The following is a 25,476-nucleotide window of genomic DNA, read 5'->3' as shown; positions in this document are numbered from 1 at the left end:
AAGCATTGTTTATAAGTACCATGCATGTAGCAATTATCTCTCGATATTGATATCAACATGCACCATTCAAGTTTTGTGTATATCAATTATTACCTCTTCCCAGATTAAATAATTAATTCATTTTACTTACAATGATGTGTTGGGAAAAAAAGGGTTTGAAAATGATTTTCGTGCACAGCAAAAAATTATGATGATCATTTTATGAACCACAAAACTAGACTACGATCACGACTAAGGCAAGCGCACTTATCGAATGGTAATATAGTTATGGTGAGTCCAGAATATCGTATCCATAAGGACTAAAAGTACTAGTATTAACTATCTTTCTATTATTTAGCCTAAAATAAAAAGAGATTTGTTTTAATCTAAAATTAACTAAACTAATTAACTAGTGAACACGACAGAGAGCGAATTGGAAAAAAATTCTTGAAGAAAACTTATAAGGAGGACAATACGCAGAAAAGAATCCACCTAGACTTCACTTATTATTCTGACTCTGAATTAAATGATTTATTCACTTGTCCTGATCCATAGAAACCCCTAAATTATGTTAATATCTCTTTCGAGACTAAAAACAACTGACTCTAGGTTGATTAATTGAAATCTCTTTCTAATTAAAACCCCTATCATCGCATTAACTAGATTTATGGATTCCCCTATTAGATTTGACTCAAATCTGGCAGATTTATGTCGTCCTATTTCTAGGATTGCATTCAACTCCGTTTAATTATGCTAGATCTACTCTTAAACAGGGACTTTTGCTCTACGGAATAAGCACATCAAACTTGGAATAATATCCTAAAAATATTAAAACAAGGATTAAGAACACATAATCAAGAACAAGAACAAGTATTTATTGTATAATTCAGATAATTAAATAATAAGATCTATCGTAGGTTTCATCCTACCTAGGTATTTAAGGAGTTTAGTTCATAATATAAAATGAAGACATCTCAAATTTAGAAAAACAACAAGACATGAAAAACCCAAATAAACCTCGAGAGAAATTTGAATGGAGATCTTCAATCTTGACGTGGATTTGCTTCTGAGAAAATTCCAACGGCTTCCTTCGAGTAATTTCTGCTTTCTACTCTACGTGCCCCCTTTAGGTATTCTTTTAGTGTGTTTATATAGACTTTAGAATGCTTAGAAACCCTAAAAATTGGCTTTTTCTACAGGTTCAGAAAACAGGAAGCGATATCGACACGGGCTGACACATGGGCGTGTGGCCTGCCCGTATGGATCACATGAGCGTGTGACCAGCCTGGTGGATCCTGAAAACTCTAATTTTGGCCCATTTTTCGCTCCTTTTGCTCCCAAATGCTCTCCTAAATATAGAAACATGAATTTAAGGGATTAGGAGCATCAAATTCACTAATTCTCATCATAAATCATCCAAAAATATGCCAAACATGGAATTAAAATATGTTACATTTATGGTTTATCAAATATCCCCATACTTAAACATTTGTCTGTCCTTAAGAAAAATTCTCAACTCATAATTAAAATTAAACTTTCTCAATTCATAATTCTCATCAATAATGTTTTATCATAATTCACAAATAATTACACATTGATAATTCAACTAAAAGACCACTAAAGATTCAAATAATCCAAGTCAAACATTTTTTTAAAGCATGAAAACATAGGTATTTACCTTTAATTCAAAACTGACAAGAATTGACATCCTCCCTAAAGATTCACTCAAATCACTCAAAGTGTTTAATGTTTAAAAATTAAGCACTCAAAAGTCAAACATAAAAATTTATTACCACAAGCTTGCATGAAAATCAAATCTCCACCACTATAAAATGAGATGATACACAAATCAAAAGGTCTTTACAGGGTTGTAATGGGGCTTGGTTTAAAGGTGTGGATAAAAGTTGAAAAAGAACATTAGAATCGAGATCGAATTGATCAATTACCTAACTAGAAAAATAAGCTAATGCTGAATAATTACATCAACCGGAATTATTAAAGAATAACACGAGCTTCTTCACAGAATATGAAATTAACTACTTAAGCTCAGAACAAAGAAATAATAATAATCAACATATATGTATTTTTTTTTGACTTTTTTTTAAAACAATAGATAATAAGAGAAAATTTAACAACTGAAACAAAAGAACATAGTTAAGCAACTAACCAAATCAAATCTCGACAAAAAGGGAGTCAATAAAACGGGAAACAATTCTCAATAAATCAAAAAAATTTATGGGTTAATATGAATAGTAGATTAAGAAACGGTTTGTTAGGCTCAAAGGAGTTCATTAAGGGTTAATTATGAAGGTAGGCTTTTTATGGGATAAGTGGGTTAAAACTTAGGTGTCTTTATCATCTCAATATATTAAATCAAAGGTGTGGTTTTGACATGTATAATCGAAGCAAGTTCTAGAATAACAAATCAATATTGACACACTCATAACCAATAATAAAGTGAGCAAGAAAAATGTATGTTCTAAAGGCTCAAAATCTCACAAAAATTATTGCTTTTGATGTCAATCTTACAAATTTCAAACTTCAAGATAATACCTCAATTTAGGGAAACAATCTAAAATTTTTAATTCTGAAAATAGACTTATCATGCTTGATTCTCTAGTGTCTTAAAGTTTAAACAACCAATGCACAAATACCTACGAATTTAATTTAAAACATATCAATAAAAATCACAAATCAATAAGAGTTCATTCTAAAAGTAATATGAGAAAATTACTTAAACACAAGGCATAATTCAAGGATTTTCATATAATCATATAAATAACCTCCCCACAGTTAAGTTGTACATTGTCCTCCATGTACAAACATATATAATCACAGTATAAACAGAATATCATAAGAGAAGGAGAAAACTGAAACTGCCCTAAATATTGGATGAAATCTTCAAAGTAATGAAAAGCGGAATTGCAGTCAAATATAAATGTAACTCATGATTTCGAGCAAACTAACAAGAAAATAGACACAAATAATAAAGAAGATTAAGGGGTTATAACTCGATTAGAAACAACCATAAATATTTCAAAAGATAATAATGAAAATAAGTTGAAGAAAATAAAATAAAAAAATAAAAACAACTAAAACAAAATTAAAAAAGAAAATAAAAAAATAATAAAAATAAAAATAAACTCAATGATATCAATAAACTTAAAGGTAATTGTAATGACAATAGTAAAAAAAAAAAAAAAAAAAAAAAATAGAAATAGCAAAATAAAATAAAAATAAAAATATATATAAATTAAAAAATATATAAAAATTAAAAATATAACAATTAATAATAAATAAAATAAAATTGGGGTGATTAACCCGGTTTTTACATGGCCATGGACATGCCCGTGTGTCCAGGCCATGTGGGTTACATGGCCATGTCGCTAGGCCGTGTGTGTTTTTCTTCGCTTCTCCCACGCCCATGTAAGATCCCACACGCCCGTGTAACCAGGCCGTGTAACTCTTTGACTTTGAAAAAAAATTAGCTCTAGTTTTCACACGGCCTAGGACACACTCGTGTGTCCAGGCCGTGTGGGTCACATGGCCATGTTGCTAAGCTCTGTGTGTTTTCCTTCGCTTCTCCCATGCCTATTTGAGATCCCACACGCCCGTGTAGCTAGACCGTGTGCTCCACACACCCGTGTGGCCAGGGCATGTAGGTCAAAAACACATTTTTTTTTAGATTTTGAAAATTAATTAATTTTAAAAAAAATCATGAAATAATGTTAAGAAAATTAACAGTGTTAACACTCGGGTTGCCTCCCGAGAAGAGCTTGTTTAAAGTCTAAGCTCAACTTACCTCGTATTCACACGGTTACAGTGGTTCACGGAGTCGGAACTCCTTTTTCTCACTGTCAATTCTATTATCAACATAAGGTTTTAGCCGACTAATATTTACCTTAAAAGTGCCAACCTTGACTGTACCGTATGGGAAAATATTCAGTACCGTAAAAGGAGTTGTTCCGTTTGCATTATACTCTGAAGTGGCGATTCGAAGGTCCGTTTTATCCAACAATACCTGATCGCCAATCTTAAATTGATTCGTCTCATCCTTAAGCTCGTGATGGAGTCGCTTTGGTTCATCGTGTATTCTAGGTTTCTCCTTGACGTTTTCCGCCATTCATCTAGCTCATCGATTTGTAATCTTCTTTCTTCATGATTTGTTTTGTTTTTGTTATGTAGACTGGACTACTGCTTTATCACGTTTTTTTGAGGTGTTTCTTGTAAAGAATGTTGAGTCACAAGGTTATTAACATTAACAGAGCTCGTAATATCATCTCGATCACTAGATATCTTAACAAAATTATGAGCTTGGAGTTTAATCATGTCATCACCTACACGAAGTATTAACTCACGTGTACCAACATCTATGATAGTTCTAGCAGTTGCTAAAAAGGACCGTCCTAAAATCAATGGTACGTCACTATCCTCATCCATGTCTAGAACAACAAAATCAACTGGGAAAATGAATTTGTCAATTTTGACGAGTACGTCTTCAACAATACCCTAGGAAATCTAATTGTTCTATCTGCCAATTAAATTTTCATCCTAATTTGTTTGGGTTTCCCAAGACCTAGTTGCTTAAGCATTTTGTAGGGCATGACATTAATACTAGCCCCTAAATCAGCCAAAGTATTATTAACACTTAAATGACCAATTAAATAAGGAATAGTAAAACTCCCTGGATCTTTCAATTTGTTGGGTAGTTTATTCTGTAAAATGGATGAACACACTGCATCTAGCTCCACGTGCAATGAATTATCTAACTTCCACTTATTTTCTAAAAGCTCCTTTAAAATTTAACGAAATTTGGCATCTGCGAAAGAGCTTCAATAAACGGTAAGTTAATATGTAATTTTTTCAACAGTTTAAGGAATTTACCGAATTGTTCGTTTGTGTGGTCTTTCATTGTCGCATTTGGATATGGCACATGAGGTTTATATTCCTTAATGACCGATTTTTGCTCGTGGATCACCTCAACCTTACCTTTACCTACCACATCTTCTTGTCTCGATTTTGGTTCATCTTTAACTAACCTTTCTTTATCTCAAACATTAATCGCATAAAGTTGCTCCCTTGGGTTAGTTTCAGTATTACTCGGTAAGCTACCTTGTGGTTATTCTAAAATCATCTTGGCAAGTTGACCAATTTGATTTTCGAGCCTTTGAATCAACGCTTGCTGATTTTTTAGTACAGTTTCGGTGTTTTAGAAGCGAGTTTTTAACATCGAGATAAACTTCGTTAGCATCTCCTCAAGGTTCGGCTTTTTTTTTCTGCTGGTAAGGTGGTTGTTGGAAACTTGGAGGGGGTTGCGGTTTTTGATGTCCTTGACCATCCCACGAGAAATTGGGATGGTTCCTCCAACCTGTATTATAAATGTTACTATATGGATTATTCTGAGGTCTAGAATTATTACCCATAGTTGACCTATTCGTTCTCTGTGCTAGGGTTGTAGGATGAATATTCTATGTAGTTCATTCCTCCTCTATTCGCATCGCACTGCATCACCAGATGTACCTGTGTAGAAACACATAAACCATCAATCTTTTTATTTAAGAGCTCTAATGTTTGATAACATGGTGACCGCGTCAAGGTTGAAAACACCGACTGCTTTATTAGGCTTTGTCCTCATGACTTGTCACTGATAGTTATTCAGTGACATCTCCTCTATGAACTCATAAGCCTCCTCAGGTGTTTTATTATTTATGGTACCACCGGCAGCTGTATCAATCATCTGCCTAGTTGAGGGGTTCAAACCATTATGAAAATTCTGAACCTGTAACCATAAAGGTAACCAATAGTGAGGGCACCTTCTCAATAAGTCATTATACCTCTCCCATGCATCATACAAAGTCTCTAAATCCATTTGCACGAAGGAGAAGATATCGTTCATCAACTTAGTTGTCTTAACTGATGGGAAATATTTCAATAAAAACTTATCGGTCATTTGATCCCAAGTAGTGATGGAACCTTGTGGTAGGGAGTTCAACCACTGCTTAGCCTTATTTCTCAACGAGAAAGAAAATAATCGTAGGCGAATAGCTTCATCAGAAACATCATTTATCTTAAAAGTATCACAGAACTCTAAGAAATTGGCGAAATGAGTATTTGGGTCTCCATCTTGCAAACCATCAAACTGAACAAACTGTTAAATCATTTGTATAGTGTTAGGTTTCAGTTCAAAATTATTTGCAGCAATGGTATGTCTAACAATACCCGATTCAGCCCCAGTGAGAGTGGGTTTAACATAATCGTACATAGTACGAAGAGCAGGATTCTGATTTACAGGATTCGCGGCAACCATAGGAGGTAACGGATTATTCCAATTTTCAGCCATCTCCACGGTATTATTGGTATCGTCCTCGTGCTCTTTCTCTATATACTGTAGACTTCGCCTTATTTCTTTATGATTTCTATTAGCTGTGCTTTCAATTTTACTGTCAAAAAGTAGAGGTTCTGATGGGTTTCTTCTAGTCATAAACTACAAGAACCTGCCAGAATCAAACAAAAGGAAAGTTAGTAATTAAAAATAAAAATAAAATACAATAAAATAAAAAATGGCTAAACTAATAAAAATCAAGTGTTCCTAATATCTTAGTCCCCGGTAACGACGCCAAAAACTTGATGATCGTTTTATGAACCACTAACCAGACTACGATCACGACTAAGACAAACGCACCTATTGAATGGTAATATTAATTATCTTTCTATTATTTAGCCTAAAATAAAAAAAAAAGATTTCTTTTAATCTAAAATTAACTAAACTAATTAACTAATGAACGCGGCAGAGAACAAATTGGGAAAAAAAACTTAAAGAAAACTTATAAGGAGGACAATACCCAGAAAAGAATCCACTTAAACTTCACTTATTTTTCTGACTCTGAATCAAATGATTTATTCACTTGTCTTGATCCGTAGAAATCCCTAAATTATATTAATATCTCTTTCGAGACTAAAAACAACTGACTTTAGGTTGATTAGTTGAAATCTCTTTCTAATTAAAACCCCTATCATCGCATTAACTCGATTTATGGATTCCCCTATTAGATTTGACTCTAATCCGATAGATTTATTTCGTCCTATTTCTAGGATTGCATGCAACTCCACTTAATTATGTTAGATCTACTCTTAAACAGGGACTTTTGCTCCACTAAATAAGCATATCAAACTTGGAATAATATCCTAAAAATATTAAAACTAGGATTAAAAACACATAATCAAGAACAAGAATAAGTATTTATCGTGTAATTCAGATAATTAAATAATAAGATCCATCGTAAGTTTCATCCTCCGTAGGTATTTAGGGAGTTTAGTTTATAATATAAAAGGAAGACATATCAAATTTAGAAAAACAACAAGACATGAAAAACCCAAATAAATTTCGAGAGAAATTTGAATAGAGATCTTCAATCTTGATGTGGATCTGCTTCTGAGACAATTCCAACGACGTCCTTCAAGTAATTTCTGCTTTCTGCTCTGCGTGCCCCATTTAGGTCTTCTTCTAGTATGTTTATATAGACTTTAGAATGCTTAAAAATCCTAAAAATTGGCTTTTTTCGCATGTTTGAGAAACAGGAAGAGATATTGACACGGGCTGGCAGATAGGCATGTGGCTTGCCCGTGTGGATCCCAGAGGCATGTGCCCAGCCTGTGTAGATCTTGAAAACTCCGATTTTGGCCCATTTTTCACTTTTTTTGCTCCCAAATGCTTTTCTAAATGCTTTTCTAAGGATAGAAACATGAATTTAAGGGATTAGGAGCATCAAATTCACTAATTCTCATCATAAATCATCCAAAAATATGCCAAGCATAGAATTAAAAAATGTTACATTTATGGTTTATCAAATTAAAATTTTAAAAACTGACCCGATTTGTAATATTATAGCAATAAACTTAACTGAATTTTTACCTATATTTTTGGCTTAACGGACGCTCGTTATTCCCAACTTTCAACCAAAAGATCTTCTCCGCTATTCTCATACCATGAACTACTTTGAGTCTGGGCTAGAACCAATTGAATCGAAACATAGAATTAGAAAAAGTTTTCTCTTTTAAGATGAAAACATAAATTCTCCTTTCTTAAGAGAAATCGGTATTCTGGAAAAATATATTTAAAATTTAAGAATAAACTCTCTATTTTTTGGTAAAATAACAATCACTCAAAAGTTGTGTAAATAGATCTACTGATGCCATCTATTTATAGGAAGAAAAAGTAGAATCCTTGTAGAGTTGTAGAAGTTTATTTTAAATAGATGACTCACCCTTGTATTTCTACTAAGGTTTTCGCCCCTTCATGTTATATGAGGGGTTTTAGACCTTTCTTACGTCGGGCTCAATTACGAGTAATTCCTAGGCCTTTTTAATCCAGTACTCTATAATATGATCCAACTCGACTCATTTTTTCTATTTCCTAAAATAAAATAAAATAAAATAATATTTACATATTTACATATTAAATAAATTTTTCATCTCAATTTTACTCCAGTAAAATTTTGACGATTTTACTCCCAATAAAATTTCGAGAAAATTCGTTCAATATGTCACAACTCAACATGTTCACAATGACCGAATGATTTATTTTCATTTTTGAACTTCAAAATAGTCCAAAAATATAAAATCATTCTTCCATCATTTTTTAAGTAATCCTATATAAGATTACAAACTTACATTTTTATTTCCATTTCCATTTTTGGAAACCTATATTCACTTCCAAATGATTCAATTTCCCTATTTTGGAGAAAATTATAATCATTTTTGAATGTTTCATATTTCTTTTTTTCTATTCATTCCGTTCATTTCTATTCAAACAAGCAGTTCATTTATGGTTTCAATAAGTTAACAGAGGGATCAATTAGACATATGTAGTTGAGGCTTAAATAATTTATAATTAAGTCTCAGATTTTTTCCTATTAATTATAAACTCATTTATTCATTAAGTCATTCCATAATAGTCTCGTGACTAAGCTCTCCCCAATAATATACCATTGTGAAAACAACTACTTAATGCTCGTCCAATGACATTGTCATAAGTGTGTTACCCTCATAGAATATCCTTGATCTCTTTGGGATAATATCCGTTCTCCCAATATGATCTTATATTATCTCATGGTAATCATTACATCTTTTTGCATTAAAAGTCAATCACTGTCAAATAGTGATCAAGTCATCCATCACAAAGACGAGTGACCTGTGGCTACGTTTACTATTCATCAACCATGTAATATCAATGAAATGATATAATTTACCCATATTTTGGACTATGAATTTCACTATTGTGAATGATGCTACATACTAGAGAAGTCATACACCCAACACACCAGCTTTCAATTCCTTATTTATTTAAACACAGGCTTTTACTTACACCAAAGTGTACAAGTCACACATATATAGCTCACCATCCACTTAGGATTTAGGTATGTCATACTCTGAACGTCACAATTGAATAGATCCATAAACGAATTCAGAATCTGTTCTGTATAGATCATGTCCAATGTACTATCAGTCTAATCAGTCACATTTATGTCTCTATCTTCTGAGAGTCATTTGCTCCGATGTCCAAGACTACCCTTTCAATCGATTTGCTCATTTTCGATTAGACTAAAGACATGTTTAGTTTTATCTACTAATACAAGTTGTCTTTTCATATTACAATTTGACCACGTAATACTGCTTAGTATTAGTTAAACATTAGACAACTAATGAGCAACATTTGCTTTCATTTTGCTTTGCGTGCAAAAATCATGTGAGAAAAATAATACAAAGCATATTAATTGTAATCAATGAATTTGTTTTATTAATCAATCTGTACAGAAAAAAATCACAAGTATATATTAACGAAAATACTACACTTAGGGCACCAAATCCAACATAATGGTCATGCATTTGTAAGTTAAACATGTAATTGCTTGAATGAATAAACAATCATAAACACAAACATTAATAGCAAAGAGTCAATATAACATATCAAAGATTTATAATCATTCTAAGAAGACAACATTAAGTCATGATCATTAAATTGAAAGCAAGAAGACAATTTACAATCATGTTCATCAACATAGCAACAAAACAACAAATAATATAAGGGAAAGATGAAATATGAATAACTAATAGTGATTCTCTATGGCTAATGCACATTTAAGAAGAGATGTTAGTCAAATCTAATGGTTCTCTATGACTAACTTCTACTTGCTCTCTCACGGTGGCTCTCATCCTCTCCTAGACATTTCTCTTAGGCTTTTGCTTTTCTTTTCAACTCTCAATTTCTAAGATGAATGCTCTTAATTCACTATAGAAAAATAAGTTTTTAGCGGCATTTTTTGGGGCCTATTAAGCGCCACTAAAACAATTTGTGGCATTTTGATAAGCACCGCAAAAAACACCACTATAAATAACTCCACTAAATTTTGCGATATTTATGTGAAAAAACGCCGCTATAGAACATGACTTTTAGCGGCACTTTTCCTATAAACACCGTTAAAGAACATGACCTTTAGCGATACTTTTTTTAAAAACTCCGCTAAAGAACATGACCTTTAGTAGTGCTTTTTCCAAAAACGCCACTAAAAGACATGACCTTTAGCGGTTCTTTCTCCACAAACGCCACTAAAGAACATGACCTTTAGTAGTGCTTTTTCTAAAAATGCCGCTAAAAGACATGACCTTTAGCGGTTCTTTCTCCACAAACGCCGCTAAAGAACCAGACTTTTAACTGCGCTTTTCCAAAAAGGCCGCTAAAAAACATGACCTTTAGCGGCGCTCTCTCTACAAATGCCGCTAAAGAACTTAACTTTTAGCCGCACTTTCCCAAAAAACGCCACTAAAAGTCATATTCTTTAGCGGCGCTTTTCCCAAAAAAGTCACTAAAGGTCACGAAAAATAAAAAAAAAAATTAAAATATTATAAAAACGCCACAAATCCATTCCCATCCCTTTACCTGCTTAAGCAAATCCTTCAGAAATGTTATCAGTACATACATCACTCCATTTTTTGGTTAGAGAATGCAGCAGAAGTGGGATTCCACCAATTTAGAAATGTACAATTTAATTTGAAGACGTATTAAAATGGAAATTCATGAACGAAAAGAAAAATGTTTTTCACTATATCTCATGCAGCAAGTCAAATTGCCTTTGATTACATAAGATTCCTTTGAATTTTTTTTTAAAAAAATTCAAATTAGTTTATATCAACTTGCTCAAGTTGTATGTATGAATTGCAAGATCAACACCTTATTTGAACTTACAATTCTAGGAAAGCATAAAATGCAGTTCCATGAGCATGCATTTAAAGTGGCAGAAAAAAATTACTGATTACAGTGACAGTCTAAGCTCCAAATATAGCTCATGTGTCGTTTGATTCTGAATTTTGACTGCTCGATCCCAATGAGTTGCCGCAATGTTTCTTGCTCATTGAATGTAAATCCTGTAAGAATGTAAGGAACTAAAACAAGTTAAATTTTAAAACACAATCATCACATGGCACATAAACTAAATTTCAGCAACTAAACAATTCAATTTGCAGTACTTAGAAACTTCAATTTACAACATTTAAACACTTCAATTTACAGCACTTTAACACTTCAATTTACAGCATTTAAACACTTCAATTTGCAGCACTTTAACATCTCAATTAACAACATTTATACTCCTCAATTATAGCGATAAAACATATCAATTTCCAGCAACTAAACACTTCATTTTGCAGTACTTAAACACTTCAATTTACAACATTTAAGCACTTCAATTTACAACATTTAAACACTTCAATTTACAGCATTTAACACTTCAATTTGTAGCACTTTAACCCTTCAATTTACAGCATTTAAACACTTCAATTTGCTGCACTTTAACATCTCAATTAACAACATTTATACACCTCAATTATAGCGATAAAACATCTCAATTTCTAGCAACTAAACACTTCATTAGTGATGCACTAGCAGGTTAATTAGAGCCTGAAATTGCTTCATTAAAAAATTATAAAATATACTTCAAACATTTTACTTTAGAAATTGAGGGTAGTAAGCAGTTTATTAAAAATTAAAAAAAGTTATATAAGATTTTTATTATAAAATATTTAATAAAAAGGTAAAATTACAAATAATTATAATTAAAATCAAATGAATATAATGAAACTTAACCAAACCAAGAGATATTGATTCATTGAAGTTATCAAAACCTAAATAGTTTTTGTTTTTAATTTACGACAACATTAAACTGATTATTTTACGACAAGTAAGATACTGGTAATTGATTATGTTGACTAAATGTCATTTGAAACATGAGTATGATGAAACAGTAGCAGAGACATGAATATAAACATGCAAACAAATGCATGTAAGCCTGCAAACAAACACATCAAGAACATGCACATGTCCATTAAAAGGTCATATTTCTTTTTCTTTCTTATAACAAGGAAAAATGTCAAATCTATTTAAAAGGAACAAAATTAACAAGACGACAGTCAGAGATAAAAAGAACAAACAATTTAAACAAGAGCAAACTCAATTATCAATCTAAATACAGAAGTAGAAGTTATCAATGCTTGCTTGGATCAAAGTCATCTATGAACTATGATTACCATTTGTCCTACAGCCACATAGACAACACATACCAAAAAAGAAAAACAACAATATATTTAAAAAAAGAAGAAGTTAAGAATAGATGTTGTAGATCCATGGGTGACACCATATTCATCTGCAGAATATGGAATAGCTTTGTTCTTTTTCCCCCTTTTTTTTATTACTATTAGTATCCACTAGAGGACCGGTGGTAGCACAACAATATTAGTTTTTATTTTATTTTATTTTATTTTATTTTATAAATAAACAAATAAATAAGATCATAATGTTTTGTATAACCTAAGATCAGAGAAATGTTTATGGCCCATACCTGAACTTTGCATCATTCTTAGGAATTGAAGGTAGCCTAGTCCGCCTTCTGGTAGAAACACTTCCTCTAAGATTTAAGTGATAATGATATATCTTATTGTCACTAATGCCTGCAGCGAGACACAAAATTGACTTTATTAAATACTAATGCCTGCAGCATAATGGGAGAATAAAAATTAATGTAAAAAGCATCTTATTACATTCTCACAACAAAGCAAAAAACTTTGAAGAAAAATGATATAGCAAAAAAACCATGTTAAAAACATGGTCACTATGTTAAAAACATGCTAAGAGGAACAGACTAGTTGTTACTTCAAAATTTGTTATAAAGAAATGTTAAAAGGGAAAAAAATCAAAATTTGTATATGCACAATGATACCACATATTTGGATATGCATGGAAAGCATAGTGATACCAAACCAAAAGCTATCAATTTGAAGAACATGCTCCATTCTGACATGAATCCTCTTCTGATAATCCGATTACCCACCTGAAATCCGGAAGCATATTAATACAACAATTACACAAATTTCAAACCCCCCATACGATGCACAAGCTTGAAAAAATCAGCTGGGAAAATAATATAAAAAGGCTTGATAGCAACAAGTGAAGATTGCAATATTGTTCACATGATCACCGTTGAAACGCTGGGGTGTTGCGTCCCATTTAATCAACATGATAAGTCAACTTACTGAAATTTATAAACTAAGCTCATCCCAAAAGAGTGATTATACATATATTTTCCTCTTCGATAGCAACTCCAACATTACAAAGGGGCTACACTATTGCTGAAAGTAGTAATGTACACAAGGAAATCTAACTTTGAAATAGTAGCACACCATATTTCAAATGGATTTTCATAATATACACACCGAACAGATTACTATAAATGGATAAACAAATCCAATCGGATAATCAAAATAAATAATTCCAACCACGTAGAAAATATCAGCAAACAGCATTCAGAAACAAGAAACTTATTGCACATAATCTGCTAAATCAGCTACATCTTTACATACTATATCGGGACTTAGTAGGATGAATCATTTAACAATGAAATGGAAACCCAAAAGTATAAATAAACATAATACATCAAGCAAAATGAAACTGAAAACCCCCAAAACAATTCATACACCGAAAGTCCATCAAACCAAAAAAAAAAAAAACCCCACAAATAAAAAGGTAACCTTATGTCTATCAATAATAAACCTGGTTGGGAAGTGCCATCAGTCTCTGCAAGTATTCATTTTATGGGGATCGGATTTTGCTTGAATCATATGACCAACCTAAAATTTAAAATTAAGAAAAACACAAAAAGGAAAATTGAGCTCATTCAGCAACAGATTAGACATGCAAAGATCTGGACAGTAGAGGCATTGAAAAGAGACATACAGATCTGGGGAGGGGAACTGATTTGGGGAAAAATGATTTGGGGAAGGGGGAGGGGGCGGGGGAATTGATTTGGGTAAAAAAAAAAAAGGTTCTTTGAAAATTTTAGTACATATTAGTGGCGTTTTTGTTTCAAACGAAGTTATAGCCCAACCTTTTGTGGTGTTTTTGTGGTTTATGAAGAAAACATCGCAAAAAATTATTTTATTTTGAACAAAACGACGTCATTTACTCTGTTAAAATTTTTTATTTTGTTTACTAAAATTATTAGTTAAGTGATTTTATAAAATATTTATTATTATTATCTTTTATAAATTAGATTTTTATAAAAAATCAAGTACAATAAATATCGTATATTTTAATAAGAAAATAAATAATTAAATGGCTATAATTAATTATTAAGTTAGGATTATCCAATGTAAGTAATCAATCTCTCACATATCAAATTTCTATTAAAGATTGAGACGTTAATCATGATTTTATATTATTCTTTTCCGTTCTAATCTCCATTTTATTAGAAATATTTCTTCCTAACTAAAATATAACTATTTTGCTAGATATTCGATGTGGAATGATTTTAGTTTTTGTATTCCATTTTATTTGTTATAATTTGGTCCTATCCAAAATAGATAGTTACTTATTCATATCAATCATTACTTTTATTTATTTATTTATCAATGTTTTTTTAAATCTAATATTTAAATATATATAAAATGGTTTAGATTAAATATTTTTAAATATAAAAGCATTAATTGATTATATAAAATTTCTTTATTTAACAAATCTCAAGTAAACCTTAAATCTTAAGCTATTTAATATATATATATATATATAAAGTTTATCTATTATCTCTTAAATAATTTAAACTATAATCATAATTTTAATATATTAAAATTAATATTATCTCTTTACAATTATATAAAAATTATTTAATATATAAATTAAAAATATTAATTAATATAAACGCTAAACCCCTAACCTATATCCCTATAAACCCTAAATTATAAAACATACACCCTAAACCCCTAACACTTAACCCATAACCCTTAAACCTTAAACCCCAACTAGGGGTGAGTATTCGATCGAGTCGAGTAAAAAATTTTCGAGTTAGTCGAGTTGACAAATCCTATTTTAGCAACCGAACTCAATTTGAAATTTTTTCGAATCGAATCGAATCGAGTCAAAAAATTTCGAGTCAAATCGAGTAGAGTTAACGAATCCTATTATTTATACTTAATGTTATGTTTAGATGGACCGATTATTTAACTAGTAGATGAAGTACAAGATTATTTAACTACATGAATAATATAATGATTTAGTCTTTTAACTCAATGAGTAAACATTTATCAAAACAACGTAGTTTTACCTTTTAACTTAATTATTTTGAATTTTAACTTTTAATAAAGTAAACATTTATTATAACTACGTAGTTTTGTCTTTTCTTATTCGAATTTTCGGATAACTCGAATTGTGTAATTCATATTTGAGTTAAACCGAAAAGCTTAATTTTTTATTCAAGTTGATCCGAATAACTTGATTAACTCAAATAACTCGAACTATTTAATTCAAAATTTAAATTTTTTATCGAGTTTTTCGAATCGAATCGGATTTTGCTCACCCCTAACCCCAACCCATAAACCATAAACTAAATCCTTAAACCCATAATCCATAAACCTTAAAATAGTAACTCCTAATGCTTAAACCTTAAACCATATACCCTAAACTATAATAATAATTAATTCAATATTTTAAAATTAATACTATCTCTTTTACGATTATATTAAAATTATTTAATATATAAATTAAAAATAACCAGTCATATACCCAAAAATTTTAAATTATTTTAAATAATAATATTTTAATTTTTTCATTTTTAACAAATATTTTTCTATGTTTTTACTTTCAAATTTTTTCTACGTGTCATTATTTTTGAAGAATTTAAGTATTCAATTAAAATAAATTGTATTTTAATTAATATAAATAAACCAGTTAAATGATAAATAGACAGATAAAATGTTTTTTGCAGCGTTTTTCAAAAAGTGCCGCTAATGGTCGACTTATAACGGCGTCTTTTAAATGCGCTGCTAATGCTTAATCTATACGGCGTTTTTCAAAAAACACTACCAATGCCAGTAAAGCTCAACATAAAACGACGAAGTTGTGATTAATTTTTTTGCGACATTTCAAAAAGCGTCGCTAATGGTCGACCTATTGCTGCTTTTTTTAAAAAGCGCCGCTAGTGGTTGACCTATAGTGACGTTTTTTGAAAAGCGCCGCTAATGCTCGATCTATAGCGGCGTTTTTTATCCAAACGCCACTAAAAACCTATTTTGCTGTAGTGATTGTGGTGTGTTTGAAGTGTAGCTACTGCCATTTATTTATACTTGTTAGCCACCCTCGATACCTTTTTATTTTTGGTGTTGGTTCCTTGATTCATGGTGGAGTTTGCTTGATTTTCTCCAAATGGATTGGTGGCTGTTCAAATTCCATCATCAGTGGTTGATGGTTGCTTGATTTTCTCCCATGTTATTGAGATAGATGTAGACTAGGTTTTCCTCCTCTTTTGTGGACGATTTAGGCTATCCAAACTTAATGGTCCTCTTTAGCATTGAGTTAAGGAGTGTTTTGAGGTCTAACAAGCAAATTTGGGGCATCTAAAGATAACAACCTCTCAACCTAATCTTGTAGGTCTTATGCTATAGTATTGTTGTGGCATTGAGCGTCAGCATTTGAACTTCAACTCCTTCTTTCCTTTAAGTCCAACAATCACCTTTATGGATGAAAATCTCTTGTTCTAGCATATAAATCAACCAAAGTGCATTATTCTAATAACAAATTACAATTAACATAAATTAGAATAATTACAATAGAAATTGTTATCAATCACCCTTAACTTGTATGAAACTGCAAGTTTCATCCCACAAAATCACGATCCAATCTAAAATCCATAATCTAAGGGATTGTCTTGGGTAATTTCAAACAAATCCAATCACCAATAAAATATTTCCCAATTAATATGATTTTCCATAATGGGCTAGATATCATCCATTCAATCACATAACCCACATAAACAGTTCAATTGCCAACACTTTAAATATGAAAATTATTTCATATAGATTTGGTGGATAGAGAAGTGGGCACTCCCTCTATCACCAAAATGTCAATTTCATAATTTTCAGCAATCATTATCATCAAGCATCAAAGAATAAAGAGACCATACCGTGAAGACAACTTTGAACCCTCCTTCGTCTATCTTGTTTTCATTGTTGAAATTTTGTGTGACATCTTTTAGCTGCTTATAAGTGAAGCAATGAAATAAGTTTTTTTTTTCTAATGTTGTTAATAGTATACACAAAAACAAATAAGAATCGTGTTAGCACCATGATTTAGTAGCTAAACCCTCATCTAAATCTAGTTGATTTAATATTTACCTTCGATTTTTTATTCATTGCCACGAAGGTAACCCACTGTCCAAAGGCAAATAAAAACCAAAACCAAGAATAGAACAATGGATCCTAAAATCCCAACAATGGTTAAAAGAGAGAGCTACTTGGAATGTTTTACAGGTTTGAGAACTGCGTTCAAACATGAAGTTGATAGTTGTTAAAAATTAATGGAAAAAAAAAAAAAGGAAAGCTGGCAAGCTAGCATGAAGAGATGTGCTGCTAGGCTCTACTAAAATAGTTGAAATAAGAAGACCATAGAGTTCAAAGGAACCATGTTTTGAGCCTTTCTCGGCCCAATATAAGTGAATTTTAAGGTTATCCCCTTTATTTCAACTTGAAACATTCAGGAAACATTCTTGTTTAGACCTTCAGTACCATGAACCAACCCCTAACATCCAAGGGAGAGGAGAGCGATGGTGGAGGGAGGGGAGAGGGACAAGGTAGGTAATTTAAGTTAATAATTTTTTTAATTATTATATGACAGGAAAATGATGTGTGTTAAAAATAAATGTTAAAAAACAAGTGATTAACTTAATAACGACATCAACCAATTATTAAGTATTTAACTGTTTTGGACCTAAAAAAAATAAAAAAGATAAATCGAGTGACCATTTTATAACTTTTTAAAGTTAGACAACTTAATATGAAATGTTCTAATAATTGAGTGACTATCTATATAATTTACACTAAAAAAATTATAAGCAAATACAAATAAAAATAATCATTTAACACCCTCACAACTTTACCCCAATTATTAAGATGCTATAGACTTGTGTCAAACACATACATTGCAGTTTTGCCATTGGGGCCTGCCTCATATAGTCATACATGGAAAGAAATCTTTCAAGGATAGGATTAACTATTGTGTATAAATAAGTTGCTCATGTGAAAAGAGTATTCCTATCAACACATTTTTTGACATGATACTATTAAAAATTATATTTAAAAAACCTACTTAACCTTTTAATTAATTGCAAAATTAATCATACTTATCATATATAATATTATGATAAATTATGGTAAATATCAATGAAAAGAGATGATAAACCAGAAAATAGCGATTATACAAGAAACTTTGTTTACAGAATGGCTTGCTTGCAAGTTCTAATTATCCTTGTTAAACTAAGTAGTTGGCCAAATTAAAGTTAAGACAATTTAGACTTTCTTTTATAATTTCATGTCTTGCTTCTCCAAGGTGACCACTTTTATCCATATATGCATATATAAAATATACAATATATATCTTATGAGTTTGTATTTCTTATTATCATGGAAGTATAAGTGTTTTACAATGCAAACAAAGCCCCTGTTGCCCAACTCCTCTAAACTTAGAATGAGAGTCAAGTTATTAAAAACTTCATATGCTTTCTATTCTCCAAAAAAGAAGCCCAAACTTTCACTACAAATAGACTTCCAAATGCTACCATTTTGTGCAACCAAAAGTTAAATAAAAAGGTATCAATTACTTTGTATTATCTATTTCTCATATCCCAATGGCTTCTCCTATTAACTTCAACTTCCCTTATTTCTCTCCACCACCACCTCCACCACCACACAATCCAGTTTCTCCACCGCCACCCCCCCACCATCCAGTTTCTCCACCACCACCACCCCACCATCCAATCACTCCACCGCCACCTCATGTACATCCTCCACCACCTCCCCATGTGCGTCCACCACCACCAGCACCACTTCCTCCAGCACCATCACCTAGTAACCATACAGTTATAATAATTGTATTCGTCTCATGCGGCGGCGTGTTCTTCCTAGCATTCCTGGCCGCCGCTCTCTTTTGCTTCCTCAAGAAGAAGAAGAAGAAGACGGTTAAAGATATGGACAGGGTTCATGTGGATGAACATCTGAAAGTGAAGGAGGCCATTGTTCCTGGTCCCGATGGACCTCGCGCTGTGTTACTTGAGATTGAAGACGATATTCATATCGGTGAAGATATTATAAAGACCCAGAAAACTGAAAAAGGTTCCAATCTCCATTCTACTCTGCAAAATCTTAAAGACATTGAAGAAGGAACTAAAGCTTCTTCAAGTTCTCATCATCATCAACTGGAACACAAAGCTTAGTCTTGTTTCTGTTTCACTATAATCATTTTAGTTGATATTTAACACAATTGTTGATATCTTTATCTATGAATTCCAAAATAAAATGTGATGTGATGTAATTATAAGTTCATTTTCATTTTCTGTTTTTTCTTTTTCATGGATGTAATAAAATTTAGAAAAAAATATTGCGATTGTTTTATAAACTTATAATTGTTTTAATGAAATTTATGATTATTACTAAAGTTTAATTAAAATATATATAATTTAAGCAACACAAATTATTTACATTACACTAGTAGTTAAATAATATAACCATAAATTTATCATTGAATTAAAATTAAATAATTAATTATTTAAAAAAACAATTAAATTCAAGCATCAATTTCATTCAACTAAACCCTTTAGTATTTATTTTCACTAAAATTAAATCCTCGATCGGAGAAATTAGTTTTTTTTTTTCTGTCAATTTAGTCTATAATTGAGTGAAAGTGTATGTGTTCTGGTGTCTGATTTATTGTAATAATTAGGGGTGTTGAATCGGTTAATCGATTCAAACTACTATTAACTGAATTAATTTATCTTTTAAATTTTTAACCGTTAATCAAATCAAAATTTTTTCAAAAAAAATTAACCGAACCGAACTTTTTCGATTAATTCGGACAGTTAATTGAAATTTTTATGTTTTTTTTTGTTTTTGGTTAAAACAAATATAAAACATATAAAAATTAACTGAATTAATCAAATTAATCGAATTAACCGAATTTACTATATGTAAAATATATATAAAATATAAAATTTCGATTAATTCGTTAATTAATCGATTTCGAACCGAATTAACCGTTAAATAAATTTCTAAAAATTATTAATCTAACCTCTACGAATTAATTCGATTTTACCCAAAATTTGCAAATACTAACTTTAGTTAATGAGTTTTCTTTTTAATTGTTAATTTTTTTATTTCTTAATGATTATTATAGTCGAATGCATTTTTCATATTAATAGATAATAAATATATAAAGAAGTTAATTTATAGAGGATAAATATTTGGAACACTATTACTCGAATTTAAAAATTTTGCAAGTAAAATTAAAATTGAAGTGATGACAATTATATATATTATATATAAAAGAAATAAGAAACATGGTAAATTTATAATTTTGCTTTTAGAGTTAAAATTGCATTATCAATATATCAAATATTCATCTTTTACAAATTGATAAAATACCATAATTATTTAAGGGTAAGTATTTGGTATACCTATAGTGTATTTTTTTTATTTCATAAGGAGTTGTGAAAATTGATTTGTCTCTTTTTTTTTAAATATCTATTTTTAATATTTTAATATACTCATATAGGACACTTATCAACCCTAACCATACTTATAGAATCTAAAAATTTCACTCGCATTGTATAAAATATTTTCCCATTATTTAATATATTGTCTATAGAATTTTATTAGATTCCACAATCATGTTAAAGATGTGATCAATATCACATTTATTTATATATTTAATTTTATATTACAAATTATTAAATATTTGTCACACTTTAAATTCACTTATAGAATCTAAAAACACAACAAATAATGTATAAATTAAATTTCCAAAAAAGGTAATATTATCGCTAAACAACTCTATATAAATATCGACATTGTTTTAAAATATATTTTTCAATAACATTGTTATTAACATAGAGAATAATTTTACTTCAACAAAACTATGACATGTACAATCTATACAACCTACTTAATTTTACGCAGTCTTAATTTCATCCATAGGAATTATATTTTTTAAATTATTATATTTCATAATATATTATAGTATATAATTTTAAATCTGCTTAATATCTATCTAATATATTTTATTTTTAGTTTATTTTAACTAATCACACATTATATACGTAAATTATAATATATGAAAATCGGGTCCTATAGCATTGCCCTTAAACCTTAATCCAAGCATCATAGAGTTAAGGTAGGCTGTAACGATGAGAATTGTCCTTAATTAGAAGCAAAGATATTGTCAAAAAATCTATTTTTCTAATATGTAAAATTTATTCAGAAAATAATTTTTAATTAAAATTAATGATACCATGTGACATCATTTCATGAAATCATTTTATAGGATGCTGCCATATGACATACCAACTAACTTTTTTCTTTTAAGAAAATTTTTATCTTGTCACATTAGACAACTAGTTCAATGAGAGATTGATATGTTGTGTGGCTTTGAGTTTTTTTTTTTTTTTTATATATATAATTCTCTTTTAATTTTCTCTTCACAAAAAGAAAATTATAAATACTTCTGAAACCCTATTATGTTACAGGTCAAAACAATTCTTGACATATTTATTAAATTAGATGTGATGTGGATAAAATTCACTTGTATCTCGTATCAAAGTTTGATCTTTAAGTTTGTGTATGTGATAATGTAGTGTATGTGTGTGAGTTTGAAATTATATTGTATAAAAAAATGTTTTTAAATATTCTAAATATATCTATGATTTAGTGATAATTTACAGCTTTATTAATAAATTGCGAATGTTTTCCTCGAGGTCCTTTTTCAGATATTATTGACACAAATAGAAAAGTAGGAGTAATGGGGTAACGAAACAAGTGTCAGTAAGCTGAACCTATAGCAATACGAATGCAGAGAACAGAGAATGAAAGGCACGAAACAAGGAAGAAGATTACCATTACAAACAGCAAAACCATGTACCATACTTTATTTATTTCCTTAATCACTCTTTGCACATGTGCATAAACAAAAGGAGAAACTCAAGCTCAAAGTATTTAAAATCTCAGACAACTTTTTAGCCACTAAATTTTTTAAGGGTAATTGATTAAACAAGAAACAAGGACTTTTAAAAATATTAAATATGTGGTGTATATTGTGTCCGTAAACTATGAGGAAATCCAAACCCTACAGAAAAGCCCTTCATCCATGGATGATCAATCCAGGCTATCCATTCCTTATGTATCCATGCGAATCACACATCTCAGTCCCTCACCAGCAAGCATTAACTCAAATGCCTTGTTGATCTCTGAGAAAGGCACAGTGTGTGTGATGAATTTATCCAGCTCAAGTTCCTGCAACATCAAAGATATCACAGTGTTTACTGTCTGTTAGTATATTTGTATGGAAGAGGAAATGTACTCGTGTCCAATACATATTCGAACCAGCATTTACATATTCATGCATAAATATCGAACACATTCTGTTTTGGTATTCAACACTCACTCCTGGTTCCAATAAACAGGAAGATAAACTCACCTTGTTCATATATTTCTCCACAACAGCAGGAATGTCAGACCGAGGTTTGTAGTTTCCAAAGAAAGTACCCTTGAGAGTCTTCTCATTCAGCAGATTCACTGGGTGAGTTTTGAATGCGTCGTCTTTGTTTGGAACACCCACAAGCACCGCAACTCCCCACCCCTGAAAATCAAGTCATTTCAGCTAAAAATGAAAAATGATATAATCTAGCATCATTGATGAAGAGGAAAATGTTGAGAAGCTAGTTACATCGTGGACGCATTCAAATGCAGAAATCATGGCCTGGATACTCCCCGTACATTCAACACTGCGATCGACTCCTCCACCAGTCATCTCAACAATGACCTGATCATTAGAATCGTTTCTTATTAAGGATCCCATAACAAGTTGACAGGTTTTACGCAAGGTGACCCTAGTAACTAATGGTTAGGTTCCAATCAGAATCCAACAGGATGCTTATAAAATGAATTTTCAAGGGGGAACCAACCTCTTGGACAGGTTTGTTGTAATCTTTTGGATTCACAAAATCTGTAACACCGAATTTCTTGGCTGCAACAAGTAATAAGAATAAAACATGATCAGTTTTGTGATTTCGCTTAATCAGAAACATAACCGATCTTGGAATGTTTTGTTCAAGTAACTACAAAACCAATGCTACCTTGTTCGAATCTGCTGGGGTTCAAATCAATGCCAATGATCCTTGAAGCACCGGATACTCTTGCTCCTTCGGCAGCCTAAATTGCAGAATAGAGAATTAAAGATAAATGAGTCCTACACTCTTTCTAGTCGTCAAGAAAAAGAAAACATAGCATCAAAGCGACAAGAATAACTCACAGCAAGACCAACAGCGCCTAGTCCGAAAATCGCAACTGATTGACCCTTTTTAGGTTTAGCAACATTCACAGTGGCACCAAAACCTACAAGAACAAAAGCAAAACAAGTTGTGACACAAGAACTTCACTTTCATTTACATCGTTTACATATCCCAAAGAAAAGGCGACCCCCGGGGGGGGGGGATTTAGTCCCTAACTAACCTGTGGACATCCCGCAGCTCAGAACACAAACTTTATCAAGTGGAGCATGTGGATTGATCTTGGCGACCTGACCGACATGGACGACAGTATATTCGCTGAAAGTAGAAGTCCCAAGGAAGTGGTAGATAGGCTTCCCATTGATGGAAAACCTGGATTTTCCATCATTAATCATTCCAACCCTATCAGTGTTGATTCGGAGGAGATCACACATGTTACTCTCTTCAGACAAGCAATGGGGACACTCCTTGCATTCCCCAGTGAAGATGGGGAGAACATGATCACCTGGCTTTAGATCAGTCACGCCCTCTCCTACACTCTCCACAATCCTGAACAATATTCAAAGAAAAGGATTAATGCGTATACACATGATAAGTATATTGTAGGAACTCTAAACATTTAGACTGACATATACATACCCCCCAGCTTCATGTCCAAGTATGCGAGGAAACAGAGGATTTTGTCCCTACAATAACAGAAACAATGTCAGAGTCAGATTGAAAATCTTTCTCCTAACAAGTTGAAGTAAACAAAAGGAGAAGTGTGAACCTTAGCATCCCAGAAGTAGACATCGGTGTGACATAGAGAAGTGAAGAGTATCTTAATACGGACTTCATCCTTCTGCGGTGGTGCCACTTCCACTTCCTCTATTGACAGTGGCTTTCCCGACTCCCATGCTACAGCAGCTGCAATAATACCACAACCACTGAATTAGCAAAGCAATCACCAAACAACCCATTAATCAGTCACAAGATGGACAAAACAAAGAGAAAGTTTTAACAAAAGTCAAAACCAGCAGAAAACATGCAAAACCAGAGATCTCAGAAAAAAAAAAAAACAAAGAACAGTGATCATATAATCAGAAACAGTTGCTTATAAGAAAGAGAGAGAGAGAGTCGATTGATCACCTTTGCAACGGATGACTTGACCAGCAGTACTCATAATGGCTGTTAACAGAAATAAAGTCTTTTGTCAATGTGATTACTTGGTTTTATTTTCTTGTGTGTGCTTGATGGAGAAAGGAGAAAGGTATCAAGGTTGTATTTATAGCTGCAGAAGCCATATCCAGGTCACTGCATTACGCAAAGCACACCAATGGTTTGCTTTTCTGTCAAATGACCGTTTTGATTGCAGGAGAATCAGTGTCTGGTTTTATGTGGTAGCAGTATTCTGTTGTCGTGGTTTTGGATAGGCTGGTTAATTCGAATTAAAACTAATATATTCTGTTATTTGACTTTATTTTATTGGTGTAGTAGCGGACTTTTTAGATACGTGGTTGACTTGAAAACTAGAAACGATTCACTCATAACCAGGGGGCGCCTCAGGGAACCCTGACTTTTATTTTAGTTAATGTTGTGATTGTCTGTCTCATTAACCGTTTTCCTTGTAAGTAATCAACGTGGGGTTGAAGAA

General features: G+C 31.5%; 2 protein-coding genes and 1 long non-coding RNA gene across 5 annotated transcripts; 1 reads left to right on the top strand and 2 right to left on the bottom strand.

The window, feature by feature from the left end:
* Positions 1–11,053: 11,053 nt before the first annotated feature.
* On the bottom strand, positions 11,054–14,418 carry LOC108466018 (uncharacterized). Of its 3 annotated transcripts, none has more exons than XR_008280418.1 (5): positions 14,261–14,418; positions 14,056–14,154; positions 13,248–13,358; positions 12,870–12,978; positions 11,054–11,400 (listed from the first exon to the last, which is right to left on the bottom strand). It is a non-coding gene; the product is annotated as an uncharacterized LOC108466018 (long non-coding RNA). The 3 variants fall into 3 exon arrangements; XR_008280419.1 differs by having other exon boundaries at positions 13,284–13,358; positions 14,078–14,154; positions 14,261–14,415; XR_008280417.1 differs by having other exon boundaries at positions 14,078–14,154; positions 14,261–14,414.
* Positions 14,419–19,104: 4,686 nt separating this feature from the next.
* On the top strand, positions 19,105–19,896 carry LOC108475735 (protein TRACHEARY ELEMENT DIFFERENTIATION-RELATED 7A). Its single transcript, XM_017777724.2, has one exon. It carries the CDS (start codon positions 19,197–19,199, stop codon positions 19,779–19,781), a length of 585 nt encoding a protein of 194 aa, XP_017633213.1. The 5' UTR covers positions 19,105–19,196; the 3' UTR covers positions 19,782–19,896.
* Positions 19,897–22,454: 2,558 nt separating this feature from the next.
* Positions 22,455–25,272, bottom strand: LOC108475420 (alcohol dehydrogenase class-P-like). The gene is made up of 10 exons (XM_017777381.2): positions 24,972–25,272; positions 24,613–24,749; positions 24,483–24,529; positions 24,067–24,392; positions 23,867–23,949; positions 23,691–23,766; positions 23,520–23,581; positions 23,282–23,377; positions 23,033–23,194; positions 22,455–22,848 (listed from the first exon to the last, which is right to left on the bottom strand). The coding sequence occupies exons 1-10, from the start codon at positions 25,003–25,005 to the stop codon at positions 22,732–22,734; spliced, it is 1,140 nt and encodes a 379-aa protein (XP_017632870.1). The 5' UTR covers positions 25,006–25,272; the 3' UTR covers positions 22,455–22,731.
* Positions 25,273–25,476: the final 204 nt, after the last annotated feature.

Source organism: Gossypium arboreum, chromosome 3, assembly GCF_025698485.1.
Source record: "Gossypium arboreum isolate Shixiya-1 chromosome 3, ASM2569848v2, whole genome shotgun sequence".
Classification (NCBI taxonomy): domain Eukaryota; kingdom Viridiplantae; phylum Streptophyta; class Magnoliopsida; order Malvales; family Malvaceae; genus Gossypium; species Gossypium arboreum.
The sequence above is the reverse complement of the archived record's forward strand: the minus strand, read 5'-3'. Positions and strand labels throughout refer to the sequence as shown.

Coding starts and splice junctions, on each gene's coding strand:
- LOC108475735 (XM_017777724.2), top strand. CDS start 19,197: ATGGCTTCTCCTATTAACTTCAACTTCCCTTATTTCTCTCCACCACCA.
- LOC108475420 (XM_017777381.2), bottom strand. CDS start 25,005: ATGAGTACTGCTGGTCAAGTCATCCGTTGCAAAG. Junction 23,378..23,519: donor ACAACAAACCTGTCCAAGAG/GTTGGTTCCCCC, acceptor TCTAATGATCAG/GTCATTGTTGAGATGACTGG. Junction 22,849..23,032: donor TGGAGAAATATATGAACAAG/GTGAGTTTATCT, acceptor TTGATGTTGCAG/GAACTTGAGCTGGATAAATT.